This window comes from Brachycentrus maculatus, unplaced genomic scaffold (assembly GCF_059751285.1).
Source record: "Brachycentrus maculatus isolate JH-2025_06_01 unplaced genomic scaffold, ASM5975128v1 h1tg000099l, whole genome shotgun sequence".
Lineage (NCBI taxonomy): Eukaryota > Metazoa > Arthropoda > Insecta > Trichoptera > Brachycentridae > Brachycentrus > Brachycentrus maculatus.
In genome coordinates this window covers 1323080-1343110 of record NW_028280853.1, presented here as the reverse complement: position 1 = coordinate 1343110, position 20031 = coordinate 1323080, and the positions used below count along the sequence as shown (strand labels likewise).

The window sequence follows — 20031 nt, the reverse complement described above, 5'->3', positions numbered from 1 at the left end:
TAATTAAAAATATGCCACAATAAAAAGAAACGACACATAAATTTCATGTAAATTTTTATTACAAAACAGTTAGGTACACGGTAAACAAATTAATACAAAGCAAGTGATCAAATTACTATCGCCAATTTATAACGTGTATTTCTGCTGTCTATAATTTGAAAAATATTGATCCAGATATGCTTCTTTTAGTATTTGTTTCTTTATTTCTCGGACTCCGATTAATTTAATAGAATTATTATACATTTCATGGTGGTGGGCAAAGAAGCAATCCCGTATTGGCTGAAAAATAAAATGAAAATGTACATTTAAAATGATCCCTTTTCGTATAAATACAAATTCTATTGTATTTTTTTTATTTTTAATATAATAAAAATTAGAGATACAAGAGTTGTTTTATAAATATTCACTCTTACGAAATGTAATTGATATTTTACGAAAACAAAGCATAACCGAGGAACATTAAAACAAGCATGTTTTTAATAAATTATGAGAGCAGGTGGTACGCGAGAACGAATGGCGCCACAAAATCCCTTTTTATGAACAAATTTTGACCGTCTTTTTTCCGCATCCATTGCTGTAGAAATAATTAATTTGATTCATCTACGTACAGGCTTTTGGAATACGTAAAAATCATTTTATCATGTTTTTTTATTAGTTCAATAATGAGAAATATAAAATATTCACATTTTCTTACTTTAAATTCTTCCAGTTGTAAAATACTATATTTAGTATGGGTGATATACTGTTTTTCGTAACAAACTCTACACAAAAAAACTTTATTGTCCTGGTGCCAATAATCTCCCTGTTCGCTGCATCCAGTGGAACATATTGCGCACGTGTCGTTGTTATAAGGAACACATTTAATCTAAAAAAAATATTATTTAATTTTAAGGATTGAGTTGTAGAATAATTAATTATTTATACGTTATATATTATGTAACACTTTCGCCTTCTTATAGGCGAATTCTCAAAACAGACATATCGCATTTTTTTAAAACGCATTCACAACCTATCATTCCCTAATAAGTTGATATTCATTCAATTGTTTGGTGGTTGTCAATATCGATGAATTCAGAGAGTCAAATGATATTTTACTATCAAATATTGGTCATCAATCGAAAAAGGGTAAATATATGGTCACACTATTACCAAAACTTTATTTATAATAAAAGCATTATTTTTATAACCTTCATTTAATATTGTATGATTTACCACGTTTTAATCTTACATTTTGACATTAAACATGTACTCCAAGAAAATAAAGGATTGGCCATGCATAATGTGCCGTGAATCTTGTATCGATCAATACAGTGTTTCAAAATGATTTTTTGGTGTATTTAAATTATTCTCAATAGCTTCTTTTATTTGATAATTATGAATTTTATAAACATGACATATCGCTCACTCCTTTCAACAACGTCATAAATCAAAAATCGACAATTTTCAGTTGTGCATGTTTTCGGAATGCCCAGAAAATGTACTATATCCCAACAAAAGCGGCATATTTTTAACTTAATATTTACCCGCTACAGGGCAGAAAGTGTTGTTTTTGCGTTTTGAAGAAAAGGTATTATTATATATATTTTTTTAAATACTAAATATTTTTCAAATGGAGAAAAAACCTTCAGGTTTTACCTAAAAAGATCTGTTGTACAGTAAAAAGTTCAACAAGTGGCTTGATATTTATTTTTAATACATTTAATTATATTCTTAAACTTTAAAAACGATCTCCTGAAAAATCAAGTTTTTTGATATTTGACATTGTTGAAAGGATTGAGCGATATGTTTAAAAGTATTCCATTACATTTTGAAAATAACCAAACATCTTACAAGAATATAAGAAAATAATTACAACAAAACATAATCAATGTTGAAAAAGAGAAAGATAAAAAATAATGATATGACGTTCACCTAAAATAATTTACGTAAATATGTATGTATGTAATAATATGAAGAAAAATAAGTTCTTACGTCCACCGCAGGCACAACTATCATTTTCCCTCCAAAACTGTGGTTAAATTTGATCTGTCTCTTTTTGTAAAATCCGTTATAGGTTCCGGGGCTAAAATAGTAAATTGGATCATTATTGCAAGAAGCAAACATTTAAATGTATAGATACATGGTACATATTATAAAATATCAATCGTGTAACATTGATGTGATCTGCCCCCTTTTGTAACACCCCTTATAGGTTCAGGGATTGAAACAAATTACATCAATATTGAAAGAGGCAAACATATGATATTATTGTATGTTTATTATAAATAAGAGTACATAATACATATTTTATCAATCGTGTAATATAGATTTGATCTGCTTCGTTTCCGGGGCTAAAACAATAAATTGCATCAGTATTGTAAGAGGCAAACATATTATTGTATAAATATATGATAAATATTATATACATATGTATATTAAAAGTGTAAAATTATTTTTTTCAGTTATGAAGAATGATTGAAATTTGACGAAAAATGGCCTTGGAAAGCAGCCTGATTATGCATAAATACGAATATAGGTATGTATGGAAAATTTATTCAAGAATTTAATAATTTAAAGAAGCCCCGTTAATTTAACTTTTCACATCCATATGGATTTTTTTTTAAGTTTCATTTTTTGCAAAATCTTAATTTAATTTCGAAAACCAAAATGACCAAAATAACCGCCGTAATTTTGGTCAGTATAATTATAGTAATTACTTTTTTAAAAATCTAGTAATACAATATAAAGTGGGCTCATTTGTAAAGGAAAGGACTTTTGCTTATTAGCAGTGTACAACTTAATTAACAAATATTGTCTATAATTAACGGAAGAGTATTATAAATGTTTTCCTGCAGGTTCAATAACAGGGTCAATTCGATTAGTATTTGCACGTATTTGCGTATGGTATTAATAGAATGAATGTCAAACGATCAGGCGTGTTTACTAATAGCAATTGACGTTTGTTGATTTTTATCGATGAACATGTTCCAAGACCATAAAAAAGTCGAAGATTTACCAGGAAATATTAATAATGCTCACCAAAAGGATATCTTCGCATGCAATTTGTCATTTTTTCTGTAAATATGTATAAACAGTGATTGATGGATGTAAATCCTTTATTTCGACATTATTATTTCATTTCAGAACAAAAATTTAATAACAGTAAGATATTTTTATTATTCAATACTTTGTGGTCAGAAATTTTGACGAAATGTTAGTTTATTTTATCAAAATTGTGTTCTACGAGGGATTGGGAGATTATGCAATTTATTTATTATTAAAAATACAACGCTAATTAATTGTACTAATCCAAAATTTATGACGGTTTAGCACGCAAACGCATTTATTGAGCTCGTGATAGTTGAAATCATGCAACTTCTGAGTGTAATAATGATATAATTTATGCATTATATCTACAATATTTCACAAAAACAATGCAGCGATCGCATCATTAGATATAATCAAATTATCAGTATCTAAAATGCAATTCCAGTGACGTAATTTTTTGTCGTTTCTAGGTAGAGTAAGCGAATGAATAAGTGAGTAAGTGAGTTAATTAATAGAGTAAGTAAATGATTTATTGAAAATTTTCCCGTTGAAGTTTCAACAGGTATTGCCGATGCAGAAAGTGGGGCTAATTCAATTATTTTTTGCACAATAAAGTCAAAAGCAGAGATAATGTATTATTCTCTGCACACCACATCAGATGGATGCAGTTTTATCTTGGTCTTGAGCTTTCGGTACAAATTCGGGGTGATATTAAATCAATAACACTCTCATTATCATTCATCGTTCACTTTGTATAATGCCTGGTAAAATTCTACCTCACGACTGCCGGTTTCGGAATAATTATTTCATCATCAGGTCAACAGTTGACCTGACGATTGAATGGTTATTCCTATACAGGTAGTCTTGAAGTAGAATTTTAAGCGGTATTTATTACACAAAATGAACGATTGATGATAAGGGGAGTGTTATATGACCATACCACAAAGTGAACAATGTTTTTAAAATACAAAATACTAGAGTAAATAATCATTTACATTGTTGTTTACCCCGGGGAATCGAACAGGAGAGGCTTTTATATTATCTACAAATATGTACCATATCTAAAAATATGTGCAAAACATATATTTTTTTTAGTACAAGCAGGCATGCGAACTTGGAAAATAATTAAGAACAGAAATATCTGTGTACACGTAAGTGCGACTTTATTGGGTCTTATCCAAAATTCCGTCATCGTTTTGTGATCAAAGTAGATTATATGCGCTAGACAGTCATTACACTTCGACGTCTGGGCAAATTCAATCCACTTTAATTTGTTGTGTATCATCAGATTGTGTGTATAGTCAATACATATATACATATAAATGTATGTATGTAATACGTCACACGATAAGTTCCTAGGATGTCTGATAAAACACCTTATTTAAAGATCGTTTTTACGCCATTTTTTTCTTCAAACACACCTATGACAGTATAAAAATAATGTACTTATTCCGTTTATTTTTATTTTTTACCGGCAAAAAGTTTCATCGTTATTGACATCGTTAGATTGGTAAGAAGCCGGTCAAAAGTTTTATAAAAAAATGGGAGAATTGGGAACCATGATTTATACGACTTTCTTGAAGAAAAAAATTTGAATTGAATGTATTTGAGTCATATATAATAATAATTTTTATATTCAAATTCAAATAGTACAGTAACAAGGTTTCACAATATTTTTTTATTGAAAACAGAACTTTACAGAAATTCGTCTTGGATTTTGCCTCCCATATAACGTACACTTATTTATATTTTACGCTTTGTTTTTCTAAGCCTCGTTTTCCAATAAACTGATTCAGAATTTCACTTGATAGCATGCATTAAAAATAAGTAGTGATCTGTAGACCTTTAATAATAACCATTTCCGTAAAATACTTCCGAAAACTCTGTTTAGTTAGAATCTGCTGTGAATTCCTGAAATATTTTTTTTTGAATCCATCATTCCAGATGTGTCGTAATAAACCTTACACATATATTTTGATTATCAACGTTCAGTTTGATTCAAGAAATGAAACAACATCAGAAAATACTAACCAGTGCATATCAATAAAATTAATTGAAAGGTTTTCCTAATATGTACAAACATATGTATGTACATATTTATATATTCCTTAATCAAAACATTCTATATAACAAACTTTTTCAATATGATTTACGAACTTATAAATGCAAGGTCATGCTACGGGTAGGGGATTCTTACACTTTTACTTTAGTGATTTCCAGTATGCATTATGTGGGATAAAAAAAAGGTAGAGCACCATTCAGCCGCTTCACTCCACTACATTTAGCTCCGTAAATATTGATCATAGTTGTTCTACAATTCCCGGCTCCGACGTTTATCCTCCTTCATTATAGTTTTTCGTCTCCACAACTATACTTTCCAGGTAGTCCATGTACAACTTGGTGACGACTCCGCTTCTTAGAGTGCTAAGAAGTGTCATAGCTACGAACTTTATACTATATTATAATATTGTAGTTGGACCGCCACTGTTTTGTAGATACATAGGTACTAGGTACATATTATATTTGCTTACCCCGGAATTTTCTTGTCGGTGAATTTAGGGCTCCTTTTAGTCCCAGAATTGAAAGGAACGTAAAGACCCTTCTTACGCTGTGGAGGGGGTGAGGGTATGCGCGGAGGAGGTTGATATGCTTTTACATCCACCCAGCGAGCAGCTTTCGGGATAGTCACTAGCTTTACCTGGAATTTAACAAGAATAGATTCCTGATATCTCGTTGATTAACAATGTAATACACAAGCCAAACCCTATCCCATAATGGAGATACCATACTTTTTTATTGGATTTTTTTTCATCCTCCCAGATCTGTGCGTGGACACACGTCATGCACCCGCTTCTCATGCACCCGGTCACTTTCTGAATTGTGTGTTTAAGAGTACAACCTTAAATGAATGGTTTCACCGCATTAATTTGCATACTGTGTTCTGAGCAACTTCTAGAAAATTTGGTAGGGGTTTTACAAACTTATATTTATTTAGATTGGCAGTGACAGGGAGAATGAAAGCTTCTAAATGTAAATTCACAGTAAAATTGGGATAAAATTTTTCATTATTTTTTTTTAAAAGAGAAATATTTGTGTTTTTATTATTTACATACATATTTCAATTTCATACTATTTCTGTGAGCCTAAGCGGCTCATTATTAGAAATAGGTATCAAATGTGTTCGAACGGACAATGAGTGGATTCGAACGGAGTCCGCGACACTAACCACGGGACCACAACCCGACACATTTCACATTTTCTTTCATTTTCGCTACTAAGTTCAGAAAACAAAAAATAATTACTTTGCAAGGGAGGGTCTGTCGGGCAGCCTAGATGCTTCTTTATCAGATCTGGCAAAATCTGAGTACAATTTTGTTTCAAATTTTCTCAAATTTTCGCAATTTAGTTCATAAACCAAAAACAACCAAAAATTGCTTTGCTAGAGATGGTCTGTCAGGAAGCCTGGATGCTTCTGTATCAGATCCGGGAATGCGGTGGGACTTTCAATGTTCTGAGCAACTGCTGATAAGATAAAGATACCCATAATATTAGGCAATGTCGGTGGAGCTGGTAAATACGAGGAAAAGGAACAATTTGTTTACCGGTTTGTTTGGCGGGGGCACACTAGTGGCCAGGCCGGTGGCGAAGGCCGGGACTTCGCCCCCGGTGCGGCGCATGTAGCCCGTGACGTTGGGGCTCCTGCCAGGCCATACCACTCGGGGCACTTTGGTGCCGAAACATAACGAAGGGCGAAACTTCTTGTCCACCACGTACTCGAAACCTGTTGATAATTTATCTGCATGTAATAATAAATTTAAATATTCATTTATACCTATTTTTTTCCTTGTCAATCAATTCTGGAAATAAATGCACTCAATTCAATCACACGTTTATTTTTAAAGTTTTTATTTGATTTATTTAACAAAGTTACAACAAAATATTATAATTTCATTCATTTGCTAGACATTTCTACTATTATCATATCTGTTATTTATTGTTTCGGCATACGCTTATTGGTAAGACATGATTAAATCATAAATAAAACACTTGATTTTTACCACTTGAGTACTCAAGTGGTAAAAAACAAGCGTTTTATTTCTAATTTAATATATCTTGATACTAGTTACGCTGTTCCTCTCTGATAAAGACACTAAACTCACGTGCTTGGAAAGGAACTTACACTCATTGTTTATTGTTTATTTAGACATTTAAATGATACGAGTATGTATAATTGTTTTTTTATTTGTTTTATTAATTTTGCATGTGCGTGTTTTGTTTTTTGAAGTTCTGTTGAAATTGTTTGGTACATATTGCATTTTGCTATTATAAAATCGTTTTGGAATCTCGAAGATGAACTTTTATTCAGATTCCAATATTTATCACCCTTTAGATTCCAATTTTTAATATTTATTACATTCAATATTTAGTGGAAGAATTTGTGTTTTTTAAAGTAGTTTCTACTTGGAATGTTGATTTGTTTTTGTTTAATCGTTTTTTTTTAATGACTTTAATTATTGTTTTCTGAACTATTTTGATAGTGTTCAAAGCGTCATTGTATGTTCCCCCATCTAACGAACTTACTTTATTTTTTTACTTTTTTACTTATAATATATGTAATTATTTTTTATCAAGCAACTCGTATACTTTAGCTTGTCTTACTGATACGAGCTTATACGAGTACGGGTATATACAATAACTCCGATGATCTTAGGCATTACTCTTATTAAACTATTTCCTCTTCTTAATTAATATCAACTTATATATCATAGGTGTTTCAACTTGAGATGAACAATCTATCGTTTTTAAACGGCAGAAGATGGATGTCTGAGTATCCTAGGGCTTACGACCTGGCATTTTGAATAATGGGTAGAATGGCGAATGTTACACAAGTATACAAAGTGATCACTCAAATCAGCCAAATGCCAAATGATGATTAATTATGATATTTTTCATAAAACTAAATACAAAACTTGTTGCATAGGTTTAACATATATCGCTCACTCCTTTCAAGAACGTCATAAATCAAAAAACTTGATTTTTCAAGAGAACGTTTTTAAAGTTTAAAAATATAGTACAACTGTATTGAAAATCAATATCAAGCCACTTATTGAACTTTTTACTGTACAACAGATCTTAGGTAAAACCTGAAGGTTTTTTCTCCATTTGAAAAATATTTAGTATATTTAAAAAAAATAATTAAATAATACCTTTTCTTCAAAATGCAAAATCACTTTCTGCCCTGTAGCGGGTAAATATTAAGTTAAAAATATGCCTCTTTTTCTGGGATACAGTACATTTTCTGGACATTCCGAAAACATGCACAATTGAAAATTTACGATTTTTTATTTATGACGTTCTTGAAAGGAGTGAGCGATATATAAAAACTAATATGTGTCGAAGTCTTAGTTTATTTTAAACTACTTAAAAACATTGCAAATATGTAGAATTTTCTTGCAAATATTCTTATGAAATATTTTACACACAAATGGAGGTACATGTGTGGAATGTTAAAAGTATATTTAAATACGTTAAATAAACATTTGAACTTTATTAAACAAAAGTTTTAGTTTAATGGCATAATAATCCCACGATATATTAGATTCAGTTTTTGAGCAATTTATCATTTAAGAGCCTTTAGAAACCGATTTGACTTGAAAACTTTTTAAAGACGTGTTAACTGGATGCCATTGTTCGTCTTACAGCTTGAATTTGCAAAATGTTTGTTTCCATTTATTTATTCTAAAAGGCGCGTTAAAAATATATACAACCATTTCATTGTTTTACTAAAATAAAGAATGGAAAATATTCCTACTAGCTTGACATTAAAATATTATGTTTAATATTTTATGCAAATTACATTCTAGTCTAGAATAACGCATTTACTATAGAGAAAACCATTTTTCTCATATTAAAGAACGTTTAACATTCCTATATTTAAAAAAAAAAGAATACATAATTTTTTATTGTTTTAAAGCAATATTTATTTTATTTTATCATATACATATTTATCTTTTAAACCTTGATATGAAGTGTGCAAGCCTCTTAAGAGTTATATGTTCAAAGTTAATATGTATAAAAAATATATGGTATAAAATACAAAGTAAATAATCATAAGAACATAACATAAATAAATAAAAGATACATACAACAATATACTAAAAGTAAAATGAAGTAAAACTAAAGATATACATATAAATATACATATACATATGATGGTTGATGGTTGCTTCTCGTTGGTAGGGACAAGGTGGAAAGATAGTTAATTAAAATCCAGGTGTAATTATTATATTGTAAAACCTTTATACTTACTGTAAATTGTTATTGTATCTATTGTATGTAATGTATAATACTAGTAATTATAAAAATATGTATAGTTTTGACATGTATGTATTTCGGCTCAACACAAGCTATGCCTAAACAGCCGTAATACATAATATGTATACTTATATAATTTTTTAAAAAATGTAAAAATATTATCTATGAAAAATAAAAAGAAAACATTTAATGATAGATGCATGAAAACTTTTCAATAATTCTCTAGAAACTATTAATGTAATTTAAAATCCTTGTATAAAAATAATTTTAAACAAGTCAATTAAATCATAAGTAATTATGAAATGTTACAAAGTGTACCTACACCATCAGTCAACAGGTATTATATTTACAACATTTTGAATGTGTCCAAATACTTGTTCACAAAAAGTGATCACTTAAACCAGCCTATGACGGTCGTCAGGCCCGTAAATGCCCAGACTTCCATATTCTTCTTCATCTTTGATGAGATGTCAAAAATAATAGGTATTATGTTCATAGAAATGTCTAAATGAGGCGAAAAAAATTAAGCTGCTTAATAACGCTTTAAAAACGAATATTCTAAGTGAGGCAAATTATTCGAACTGTGTCATAAAATGGTTTAAAAAAATAATGCCTAAAAGGCGGAATTTTTATATTATGAATCTCGAAATCTCTTTTAGATTAATAATTTATCTTAATAAAAAAAAATCGCATTCTTACCAGCTCCTGAGAAATCTTTGTTTGAATAGGGCATTTTAAATTACCCATGTAGCAACAATTATCATTATAATTAAAATGTAACTTTGTTTTCAAATCACTATAAATATTTTATTATAGCTTAATTATAATATCTATTATTATAAGTATTAATTAGTCTTGATAAAAGAAGCGCTTAGCTTCGAAACCGGTAGACACTATAATTAAGTTATAATAAAATATTTATAGTGATTTTAAAACAAAGTTACATTATCATTATAAAATGGAAAATCACAAAGTTAGTGCTTCAAATATAAATTTCACAATTATTATTATTGATGACACTTAATATTTAAAATGAAAATGTGTCTCGATTACAAGTTCCGTTTAGTCTCGTAGTTCCGGAAGGACTGTCGGAAGCTCTATCAATTCCGTTTCCCTTTGTTTATGCCAGTGAATAAGACAAATCGCTATGTAGAACAAAATGCAAATAATATTATATAGGTTCATGGAATAAATTTCCGTGGAAAGCATTTTTCTCAAATTATAGATACAAAACATTCTGCACGCAACCACTTTACTGAGAACCAATCAGAAAGGGAATTTTCCAGTCAATAGACGAAAAATACCATAAACTAATTTGTAAGCAAATTATCGATTATGTGCAAAGGCTGAAGAACTACTAAGCGATATCGAATCCGATATGAAATTATAAAGATAATCCGTTTTTACTTCATGTAGCGTTGTAAAAATATAATGGTCCCAGAAATTAATGTAATGCCTTTAAAATTCGTACGAATTTATGTGGCAAAAGTAGTTGGTAATAGAAGCAGAGGAAGACCGAGGAAAACTTGATCAAGTATTTCAAATACTTAAAACAGGTCAGGTCAGGAATCGAAATAATTGGCGGTTACGTATGAGGAGATGCATGTATGTGGAAGAGGCGAGGATTTTTTTAAAAGACAGATTGGTGTATCATTTTATTATCTCTGTGTACTCCTGCGGAGAAGCGGCGTGACGGGTAATTAGAACCTACTAATGAGTATAGTAGGTAAAAAAAACTATCATTGTATGTATTTCGGTAATTATACGCCCGTATTCATCAAAAAGCTGCCTCCGTAGTGTAGTCGTTAGCACGTTTGGCTACCGCGCTGAGGGTACCGGGTTCGATTCCTAGAGGAGTAAAAATATATATGAGTGAGTTTTCACTCCAATATTAATTTAAAATCACCCTGGACTGGTACTCAAGCGCAGGATTGGTCACTTCACGTAATTAACGATTAAGACAACACTGCGTCGATACGATGCCGTGGCATATGGACCATCGGATGTAGATGAGGATTAGAGAGAGATTCATCATGTTTAAATTCATGATTAAAAATAATAATGTTTAAATTTGTCGGGAAAAGTGACAAACATATCGCTTGTTAAATGCCAAAGGGCCACAACCCAAAAAAATTAACTCTTTATTGTCCATTTCTAATGCTAGAATCATGGGTGTCTTTCGAATATGAAGATGTTAACGATTTAGATACCATTTTTGGAATAAAGAGTTTAATTTATTTTTGCGTTGTAGCCTATTGGCAATTTAACCAGCGATATATATAATTACTTTTTATTTTTGAGCTTTGTCCTTCTCATTTTCTAAGTATGTAAGAGTATACAATTTTAAAATCACCCGTTAACGACTAGAGGATAAATAAAAATAAGTATCCAATTTTTTGTAAATAAATTTGTTCCATTTTTCTCATCTACTGACGAAGTAGAATTAAGATAACCATGTTTTGTTTATTTTTTTAAAACAGACAGACATGAAAATATTTTTTTTTATTGTCGCGTGACAAGGGAAACGGTTAGTGCCTATTAGATTCAGCATTTGTTATGTCATCAATTTCATTTTATAGTAGACGATGAAACAAACAGACAACCATTATGTCTATGCTTACATAAATCTCAGGTTTCATTAAAATTTCAAATCTCAAAAACATTCAGGTTTTACCTAAAAAGATCTATGTACAGTAAAAAGTTCAATAAGTGGCTTGATATTTATTTTTAATACATTTTACTATATTTTTAAACTTTAAAAATGATCTCTTGAATTTATGAAACATAAAAACCCAAAATCGTATTGTTAGGCAATTATTAAACTAATATCATTAGACCCTAGTTAAATTACAAACACTGAGTTCTCCAAAATGAACGCCAAGTCAATAAGTAAATATACACATATCGCTCACTCCTTTCAAGAACGTCATAAATCAAAAATCGTAAATTTTCAGTTGTGCATGTTTTCAAAATGCCCAGAAAATGTACTATATCCCAGCAAAAGCAACATATTTTTAACTTAATATTTACCCGTTACAGGGCAGAAAGTGTTGTTTTTGCATTTTGAAGAAAATGTATTGTTTAATTATTTTTTTAAATATTATAAATATTTTTCAAATGGAGAAAAAACCTTCAGGTTTTACCTAAAAAGATCTGTTGCACAGTAAAAAGTTTCATAAGTGGCTTGATATTTATTTTTAATACATTGTATTATATTTTTAAACTTTAAAAACGTTCTCCTGATAATTCAAGTTTTTTTTTATTTATGACGTTCTTGAAAGGAGTGAGCGATATATGACGTTGTTGAAAGGAGTGAGCGATATATGTAATACACAATTTTCGAAATATGGTAGTAAATCAAGAATAAAATTGTGAATATTGTTCAGTGTGCAAACCGATCACCTAAACCAGGCAATGACGGGTTGTAACCCCTGTAAATACCTAGGAAAGCATTTTTCCATCTTAATTATTTACCATCTCTGTTGAGACATACTTGTTTATCTTTTGAAAAGATATTGACACAACACGATCCCAAGATCAAGCAAATTCTCTCTGTACATATTATTTTACTGTATCATTCCAAAACTTCAAATATAAAAAAAGTGTTTGAAAATGATGTGGAATCCATCGAAACACGTGTCGCAGTAGATTTAAGATATAGTGGTAGTTACTAAGTAAAAAAAAAAATTAAAAAATATAAAGATATTTCTCTGTTTTATCTTCGAAATATTAGCGCTATCATATCGCTCACTCCTTTCAAGAACGTCATAAATCAAAAAACTTGATTTTTCAGGAGAACGTTTTTAAAGTTTAAAAATACAATACAATGTATTAAAAATAAATATCAAGCCACTTACTGAACTTTTTATTGTACAACAGATCTTTTTAGGTAAAACTTGAACAGTTTTTCTCCATTTGAAAAATATTTAGTATATTTAAAAAAATGATTAAACAATACCTTTTCTTCAAAATGCAAAAACAACACTTTCTGCCCTGTAGCGGGTAAATATTAAGTTAAAAATATGCCGCTTTTGCTGGGATATAGTACATTTTCTGGCCATTCCGAAAACATGCACAACTGAAAATTGACGAATTTTGGTTTATGACGTTCTTGAAAGGAGTGAGCGATATCATATTTCACAGGAGAAAAATCGTAAAAACAATGTTTTTAAATTACTGTTTGTTATTGGTTTTATTTTAAAACGTAATAAATATGTATATCTTACCTTCCATTTGAACGTGAAAATAGTGTCAATATTGTGAATATGCTTCAAATTTTGATTAATACGATAAAAAAATATAATATGTGATAAAATACGCGAGCCTAATAGATATTTTTTTAAATTTAAAAACAACGCGCTAATTTTGACAGATACACCTTTTCATGGAAAAAAAGGATTGTTTTATTAATAGGAATTTATTAATTAAAAAAAAAGTAGGTACCGGTTTATATTTGATATAAATTTATATAATTTAAACTGTTTCTGTTCAAAATTCTAATTTCGTTCTTTCGTCTAATTTATTTTATATGTGTCGCCTACTTTCAAAATCCGCCAGATCCATGTAAGTCGATTTTACAAAAAATGCAAAATTATCCGGGTAACATTTATGTTTAAATGATTTGTCTGTCTTTAGATAAAATATTATGTAATAGAGAATTTTCCCATTTTTATAGAAAATTATTCAGTATTTTAAAAAAAACACGAGACTCAAACCGATAATGACGTCATCTTAATTTTTGACCTATTCCCACTCTCTGATTGGCCGATATGGGTCAAAAAGCAAGTTCAATGAATATGGCGGAATTTGAAATACAACGCTGTTTTTAAGTATTTTTAGCAGATTTTTCAATTTAAAAAATATTTTAAACTACAAGGCCCACAATTGGCATTCCGATAGAGTATTTATTTTAAAATCTCATAAAATTGGATCTGGCGGATTTCGAAAGTAGGCGACGCATATAAATACTCGTATAATCGATCTAATAAATTTATTTTTGGCGTGCGCCCAGGTAAATACTTTCAGTGCATAACTATTGCATTTAATTGCTTTTGTGCTATTTCTTATTTAAAATAACACAATTAATATGCACGAATGCGTTTTTAAAATTAACATTCTAGGAAACGCAAAGATTTGCATGTTTGCTATTTTGATTTTAATTTGCAATTTTATGTAGGTATTTTAGTTGTATATTTGTATGAAATAATTAAGACGATAGTCGACGTTTGTTTCAATTACATAAATAGTAGGTATCGAAATAGCTAAATTAATTAATTAATAATTTAAGGAAGATGGTTAATTAATAAATTAATTTACTATTTTCCTATGTCCAACTCCGTAGTATAGTGGTTTATGTATTTGGCCATCAAGCGTGCGATTCTGAGTTCAATACCTATCCAATAAGATAGTGTGAATATAACAGGACTTCTATAATCCGAGCCCTCGCTAATCCGAATACCTCTGAATCCGAACACCCACTCATGCCTAAAATGGGCTGACCGAGTGGATTTTCCTGTGTTTTTGAAGATGATGCTTTTACGTAAATTACGAGACAAAGTTAAGGGCTGATTCGATAAACGAGAAATAATCTCATAATGACTTCATGCCCGTAAATTTTTAATATCTACCATAAAATTATATTTCTTGTATTACCTCCAACATGCTGTTTTTCCCATGTTTAGACTTTCCTCTTAAACTACAATATTTTTCGCGTGGTAGTAATTAATTTAATTCAATTGAATATCTATCCTAACAGTATCTTTAATATAGTTAAGTTATAGAAATATATAAATTAGATTTGAATTCAAATTGATAAATCTAATTATTGGTCGAATACGATTAAATAATGCTGTTGAAATAAATAACAAATTCTTATAAAAACCTTGAATTTTGCATAAAAGTAGTTTTGACAATAACGACAAAAAGTAATATCATACAAATTTGTGAGTTTTATACGTTTATTTTCCGAGGGTATTTAAAACTAAAAGCTTTGTATAAAGTACATATTCTAAATCTAGCTAAATATTTGAACGATATCATTTTCGCGTGAAGGATGTTCAGTTTAATATTTCAAAGCAATCAATCATGCAAAAAATAGTGGATCAAATACTATTTTCCGGATTTCGGTTACAAACTTAACATATTAATTTAGACTCAAGGACACTCTTGATAAAAAATAAGATTTTCTAGCGTATTTTTTTTTATAATAAAATGATGACTCCCAATGTTTTACTTCAATTTCTTCTTTTTTAATCCATGTCTGCGTAAAATGGAGCACAGGGTACTGCATCATTTAAAAGCAGTGTTATTCGCTACAGGTATAAATTATATAAAATAAATATATACCATTTCCTTTTAATTTTCTGCAATAGAAACTATATTATATAAAATAATTAACGACACACCAGATACAAGAATTAAACTTTCTAGTTTTGTATCTGATATCAAGATGATTTGCGGACTCAAGGACTCAAAATCACGGAAATCAATAATAATATCATTCAGTTCTATTTTATTCATAAATATTTAAATAACAACTAAATAATAAATGTTTCTTGTCATTTTTGTAGTGTAATTTATTACCTGTGGAACAAAATATATAAGGTGTTCCGTAAAAACATATGATTTACGAAGCACCGTATTGCTGGAAAAGTTTGAGAAACCCTGACATATCCGATAATGCCGTTGGCTTAAATTAAACTGCATACTGTAGTAGGTCAATTCTTGAAACAGACTTACGAGTGATAAATTTTAAAATCGAAAATGTTTGATGACTGTCAGTGTTCAATGTATTGAGAGAAAAAATCACCGTCAGGAATCGCAAGAGGGTAAATATACTTTGTTATATAATTGGTAATAAGGGTTGAAACATATTTATAATGATTTAGCACCTCATAACCTTTAAAAATAAAACTGTATGGACTTTCGTTACGAGATAAAATTTTAAAAGGCAAAAGTGAATACGTGGATAAAGAACCCTAATGATTTAACATGTTTACACTCAATGAATACATCATCTCTATAATGTGAATATATATTTTACACAAAACAGGATAGTTATTGTTTAGGTAAGAAAAAAGGTAGGATTTTTTTATTTGGCATATTATGTCAAATTTATTCTTACATAGTTGTCTAACATATTCATGTCAGATTTATTTTTATATACACTCGTAGTTTACATTCTTACACATATATACTTTACGACATTGATATTTAAATAAAGGATTCTTTTTACTCGACAGTGAATTACAATTTCCGAATCCGGCGCTACATTTGGGGCAAAGTACTGAGTAGGTAGGTACCTGCGCCAATTAGGTATAACCACATCAAATAACTTCAAACACGGGTTATTTTTTTTTATCTAGAAGGCACTGACCGACAAACTCGCATTTCACAGACACCAACCAAAGAAGAAAATTTCTCAAAATTTATTTACAACGTTTTGAGTGTGTCCAAATGGTTGTTCACAAATCTGTTTTATCTCTAATTAGGAGTTATTTTTCATATATTTTTTTGACATCTCGGGTAAACAGCAACAAGCTTGCCTCGTCCCACCATAGATGTCTCTCGCGTCAAGTCTATCAATATCAAGAATTGTGTATGTAAGCACCGTAAATGCCCAGACTTCCATATTCTTCTTCATCTTTGATGAGATGTCAATTCGTATTCTTTTATTTTTTATATTAAAAGCATTGTTAACATTGTGGTATGGTATTATAACACTCTCCTTATCATTCATCTTTTACTTTGAGTAATACCACTTTTATAAACACTCATTCGTGACAACCGGTTATTCTTCCGTATTCTTCTTCATCTATGTTGAGATGTCAAAAAATAATAAGCGGAGTTTCTCAAGAGAATCACGGAATAATTATATTTAAATTAATTTAATTATTCATAAGTGTCATGGTTGATACTCGCTATGTTTTCTATAGCGTACGTATTGTGAGATAGTGATCGCTTTTCCAGGTCTTTGAGCCTGCATTGAGAATAATCTCAAAATTTCATTCGACCAGCGAAATTTCTCAAGAGAATCTCGGAATAATTATATTAAATCAATCGAATTATTCGTAAGTTTCGTGGTTGATACTCGCTATATTTTCTATAGCGTACGTATTGTGAGCTAGTGATCGCTTTTCCAGGTCTTTGAGCCTGCATTGAGTTAAAATAGATTGGATATCCGCTTGCGCTAGTACAAACTGCTTGGTCGACAGTTTCATCAACTGTGTCGCGATGTGCCTCCCGAAAACGAAGTATTCATTATCATTTTCGAATTGCTCTGTATTAGTATCGTCGCTCTGATTCCTGGATTCCTTGACTTCACTAGTTCCTTCTGGCCTAAACCTTTTTTGTTTCGACGAATATATTTCTTGCATCGGATCCATTTCTCTTTTAAGGGATTGGACCGTCTTAGGGCTTTTCTTGATGCTTTCAACATAGCACACTTCCCAAGTTGCTTTGTCTTCCTCGTCATAACTATCCTGTAAAAACATTTTGTTTTAGTACTTAGTAAACTATAGTACAAATTTTCTCAAGAGATGTTTTTGCCTAGAATTTTCACTCATGAATTACATTAAATTATAGTAACTTTAAACATAAAGAGTAAATCCACTCACGACTAGGCATAGGCTATGAAACCTAAAAAGTTGAAGCCTGAGTAGGGTCATGATAAGCGGTGTTGCATAAGCCGTAGCTAGATTTCAGAGTCACTTGGACGTTAGGTAATTAAAAAAAAAGACTTACGAAAAGATTGTTGATATAAACACGTATAAAACTTATAAAAATCAAGGCAACGTGTATGGTTTAATGATGGGGAGAATTGTGACCGTTACATCAGTGATCACTTAACCCAAGAAATGACAGGTATTAAGCCTTGTAAACGCTCAGATTTCTAAATTCCCTTCATGTAAAAGGATGCTTCATCTCTCAATTGAAACATATACATAATACCTTAATCTCTGGTTTCAATATGTTTGTTTTATCAATTGATAAATTGATATGTTTTACAAATTACAAAACAATCATGGAATAAGAGAAATAAGGGAATATAAAAAAGGATTGAAGTCGCCATATTTAAAATTCCAAGATTTGAAATCGGAATGACGTCAGGTGAGGTCATTGCGAGTTCCGAATGCAATTTTTAAAGTGCAGTTTGCAATTTATTCAAGTCAGAAGTACTTTCTTCTACGGGGTAGTTTACAATCTAGGAATGGTAACTAACGGATATATATTATTTATTTCTTAAATTGTGACCTTCTGTCACGAAAGTATGTATTTTAGATTTTCCTACTTAAAACTAATACCCAGTTTTTACAAGGGAAAACCTTATTGAATTCGGCTTTCAACGGTAATATCCAGATCACGATGTCGTCATTTATAAAATATCAGTATTTTTATTTACCATTCACACGCCGTCTTAGCATTTTTTCAATGATTCTCGTGTGGATAGCATTCATCATTTTATTTCCATTTTTTTATTTTATTTAAAATGGGCATTCCATTGTTTTAACAAATCTAATGAAATAATTTCAATATTATGATACATATGGTACCTGCTTCAGCCATGAGCTTCCCATAACTATATAACATTTTCCAATTTTCTTTTATTTAATGAGTGACCGAGTTTCGTCGTTACCGACATCACCAGTCACTAGTCAAATAAAGTAAAAGTGAAAAAACTAAATAAAGCTGTTGTTTTATTATACGTAATTAATGGTCAGCACGCTCGGCTACCGTTCCAGAGGTCCCGGGTTCGATTCCCAGGGGGGGGGTCAAATAAATATTAGTGATTTTTTTCATTCTAATATTTATTCGAAATTACCCTGGACTGAAGCGGAGGGCTATCACCTTTCCTTCATGTTTTGGCGATCAAGATAACACTGCGTTTATATATCATGCAAAGCCATGTGCATCACTGGGGTGCGGATAAGGGTTCGAAGAAGGATGAATAGTAAGTTGTCGATGTTCAAAAAATAAATTGAAAAAGTAAACCCGAGCTGTATTCACTCGAAAATACAGTTCGGCTCGTTCCGGTGGTACAAACCGGTAATACACTCACCGGTAATCTATCTTGCTTTTGGTTCACTTGCAAAAACTCATCCATAACTGCAAACCATTTCATAGCGGGCACGTAATAGTGGCCTGCATTCTCAACACTCATCTTTGATTTGTTAATCTTCGCCAGTTCTTGACTGTACGTCGAACGAAGATTTTTAATTTTCTGCTTTACTTCAGCCGGCTCCAAAGTTCGTATTCCCATTTCCTCAATAATACTCCAGATCGCAGCATCTCTCGCTGTCTTGCTTTTGTACAGCGGGTGAGTCGAGTTCCATAGGCATTCGTTGTCTCTATATAATTCTACAAATTTATACGTTATTTCTTCTCCCCATCGTCCCATATTGAAGCGGATGATATTTCTTACGATCTCAAACACTAATACTAAATAATAAACTGGTTTACTAAATAATAGTTGACGTTATTATGAACGAGCACAGTATTTAGCGGACATTTTAGTAGCACAGCGCAGATCTATAATATAGATCTTAAGCTTAGAATGTATAAATCCTGGAAATGAAAACATCTAACTACCCAAAAGACAAAGATAGCGCGCTACAAAATACACTCTGTCTCTTTTTATGATAAATCCTCTTCACATAGGTTGTTTCGTTCTATCTTCATTCGTTTGCATTA

General features: G+C 30.5%; 2 protein-coding genes across 5 annotated transcripts; both read right to left on the bottom strand.

Annotated features, from left to right (window-relative positions):
- Positions 1 to 56: 56 nt before the first annotated feature.
- LOC148310346 (uncharacterized) lies at positions 57 to 13708 on the bottom strand. 4 transcript variants are annotated; one of them, XM_088258616.1, is made up of 6 exons: positions 13569 to 13708; positions 6630 to 6808; positions 5559 to 5725; positions 1972 to 2062; positions 695 to 865; positions 57 to 279 (listed from the first exon to the last, which is right to left on the bottom strand). In XM_088258616.1, the coding sequence occupies exons 1-6, from the start codon at positions 13573 to 13575 to the stop codon at positions 127 to 129; spliced, it is 768 nt and encodes a 255-aa protein (XP_088114742.1). In that variant the 5' UTR covers positions 13576 to 13708; the 3' UTR covers positions 57 to 126. The 4 variants fall into 4 exon arrangements, with proteins under 4 accessions (XP_088114742.1, XP_088114743.1, XP_088114744.1 ...); XM_088258617.1 differs by lacking the exon at positions 13569 to 13708 and adding an exon at positions 5817 to 5926 and having other exon boundaries at positions 6630 to 6768; XM_088258618.1 differs by lacking the exons at positions 6630 to 6808; positions 13569 to 13708 and adding exons at positions 5817 to 5926; positions 6330 to 6468.
- Positions 13709 to 16427: 2719 nt separating this feature from the next.
- On the bottom strand, positions 16428 to 19878 carry LOC148310345 (uncharacterized). The gene is made up of 2 exons (XM_088258620.1): positions 19400 to 19878; positions 16428 to 17822 (listed from the first exon to the last, which is right to left on the bottom strand). The coding sequence occupies exons 1-2, from the start codon at positions 19736 to 19738 to the stop codon at positions 17406 to 17408; spliced, it is 756 nt and encodes a 251-aa protein (XP_088114746.1). The 5' UTR covers positions 19739 to 19878; the 3' UTR covers positions 16428 to 17405.
- Positions 19879 to 20031: the final 153 nt, after the last annotated feature.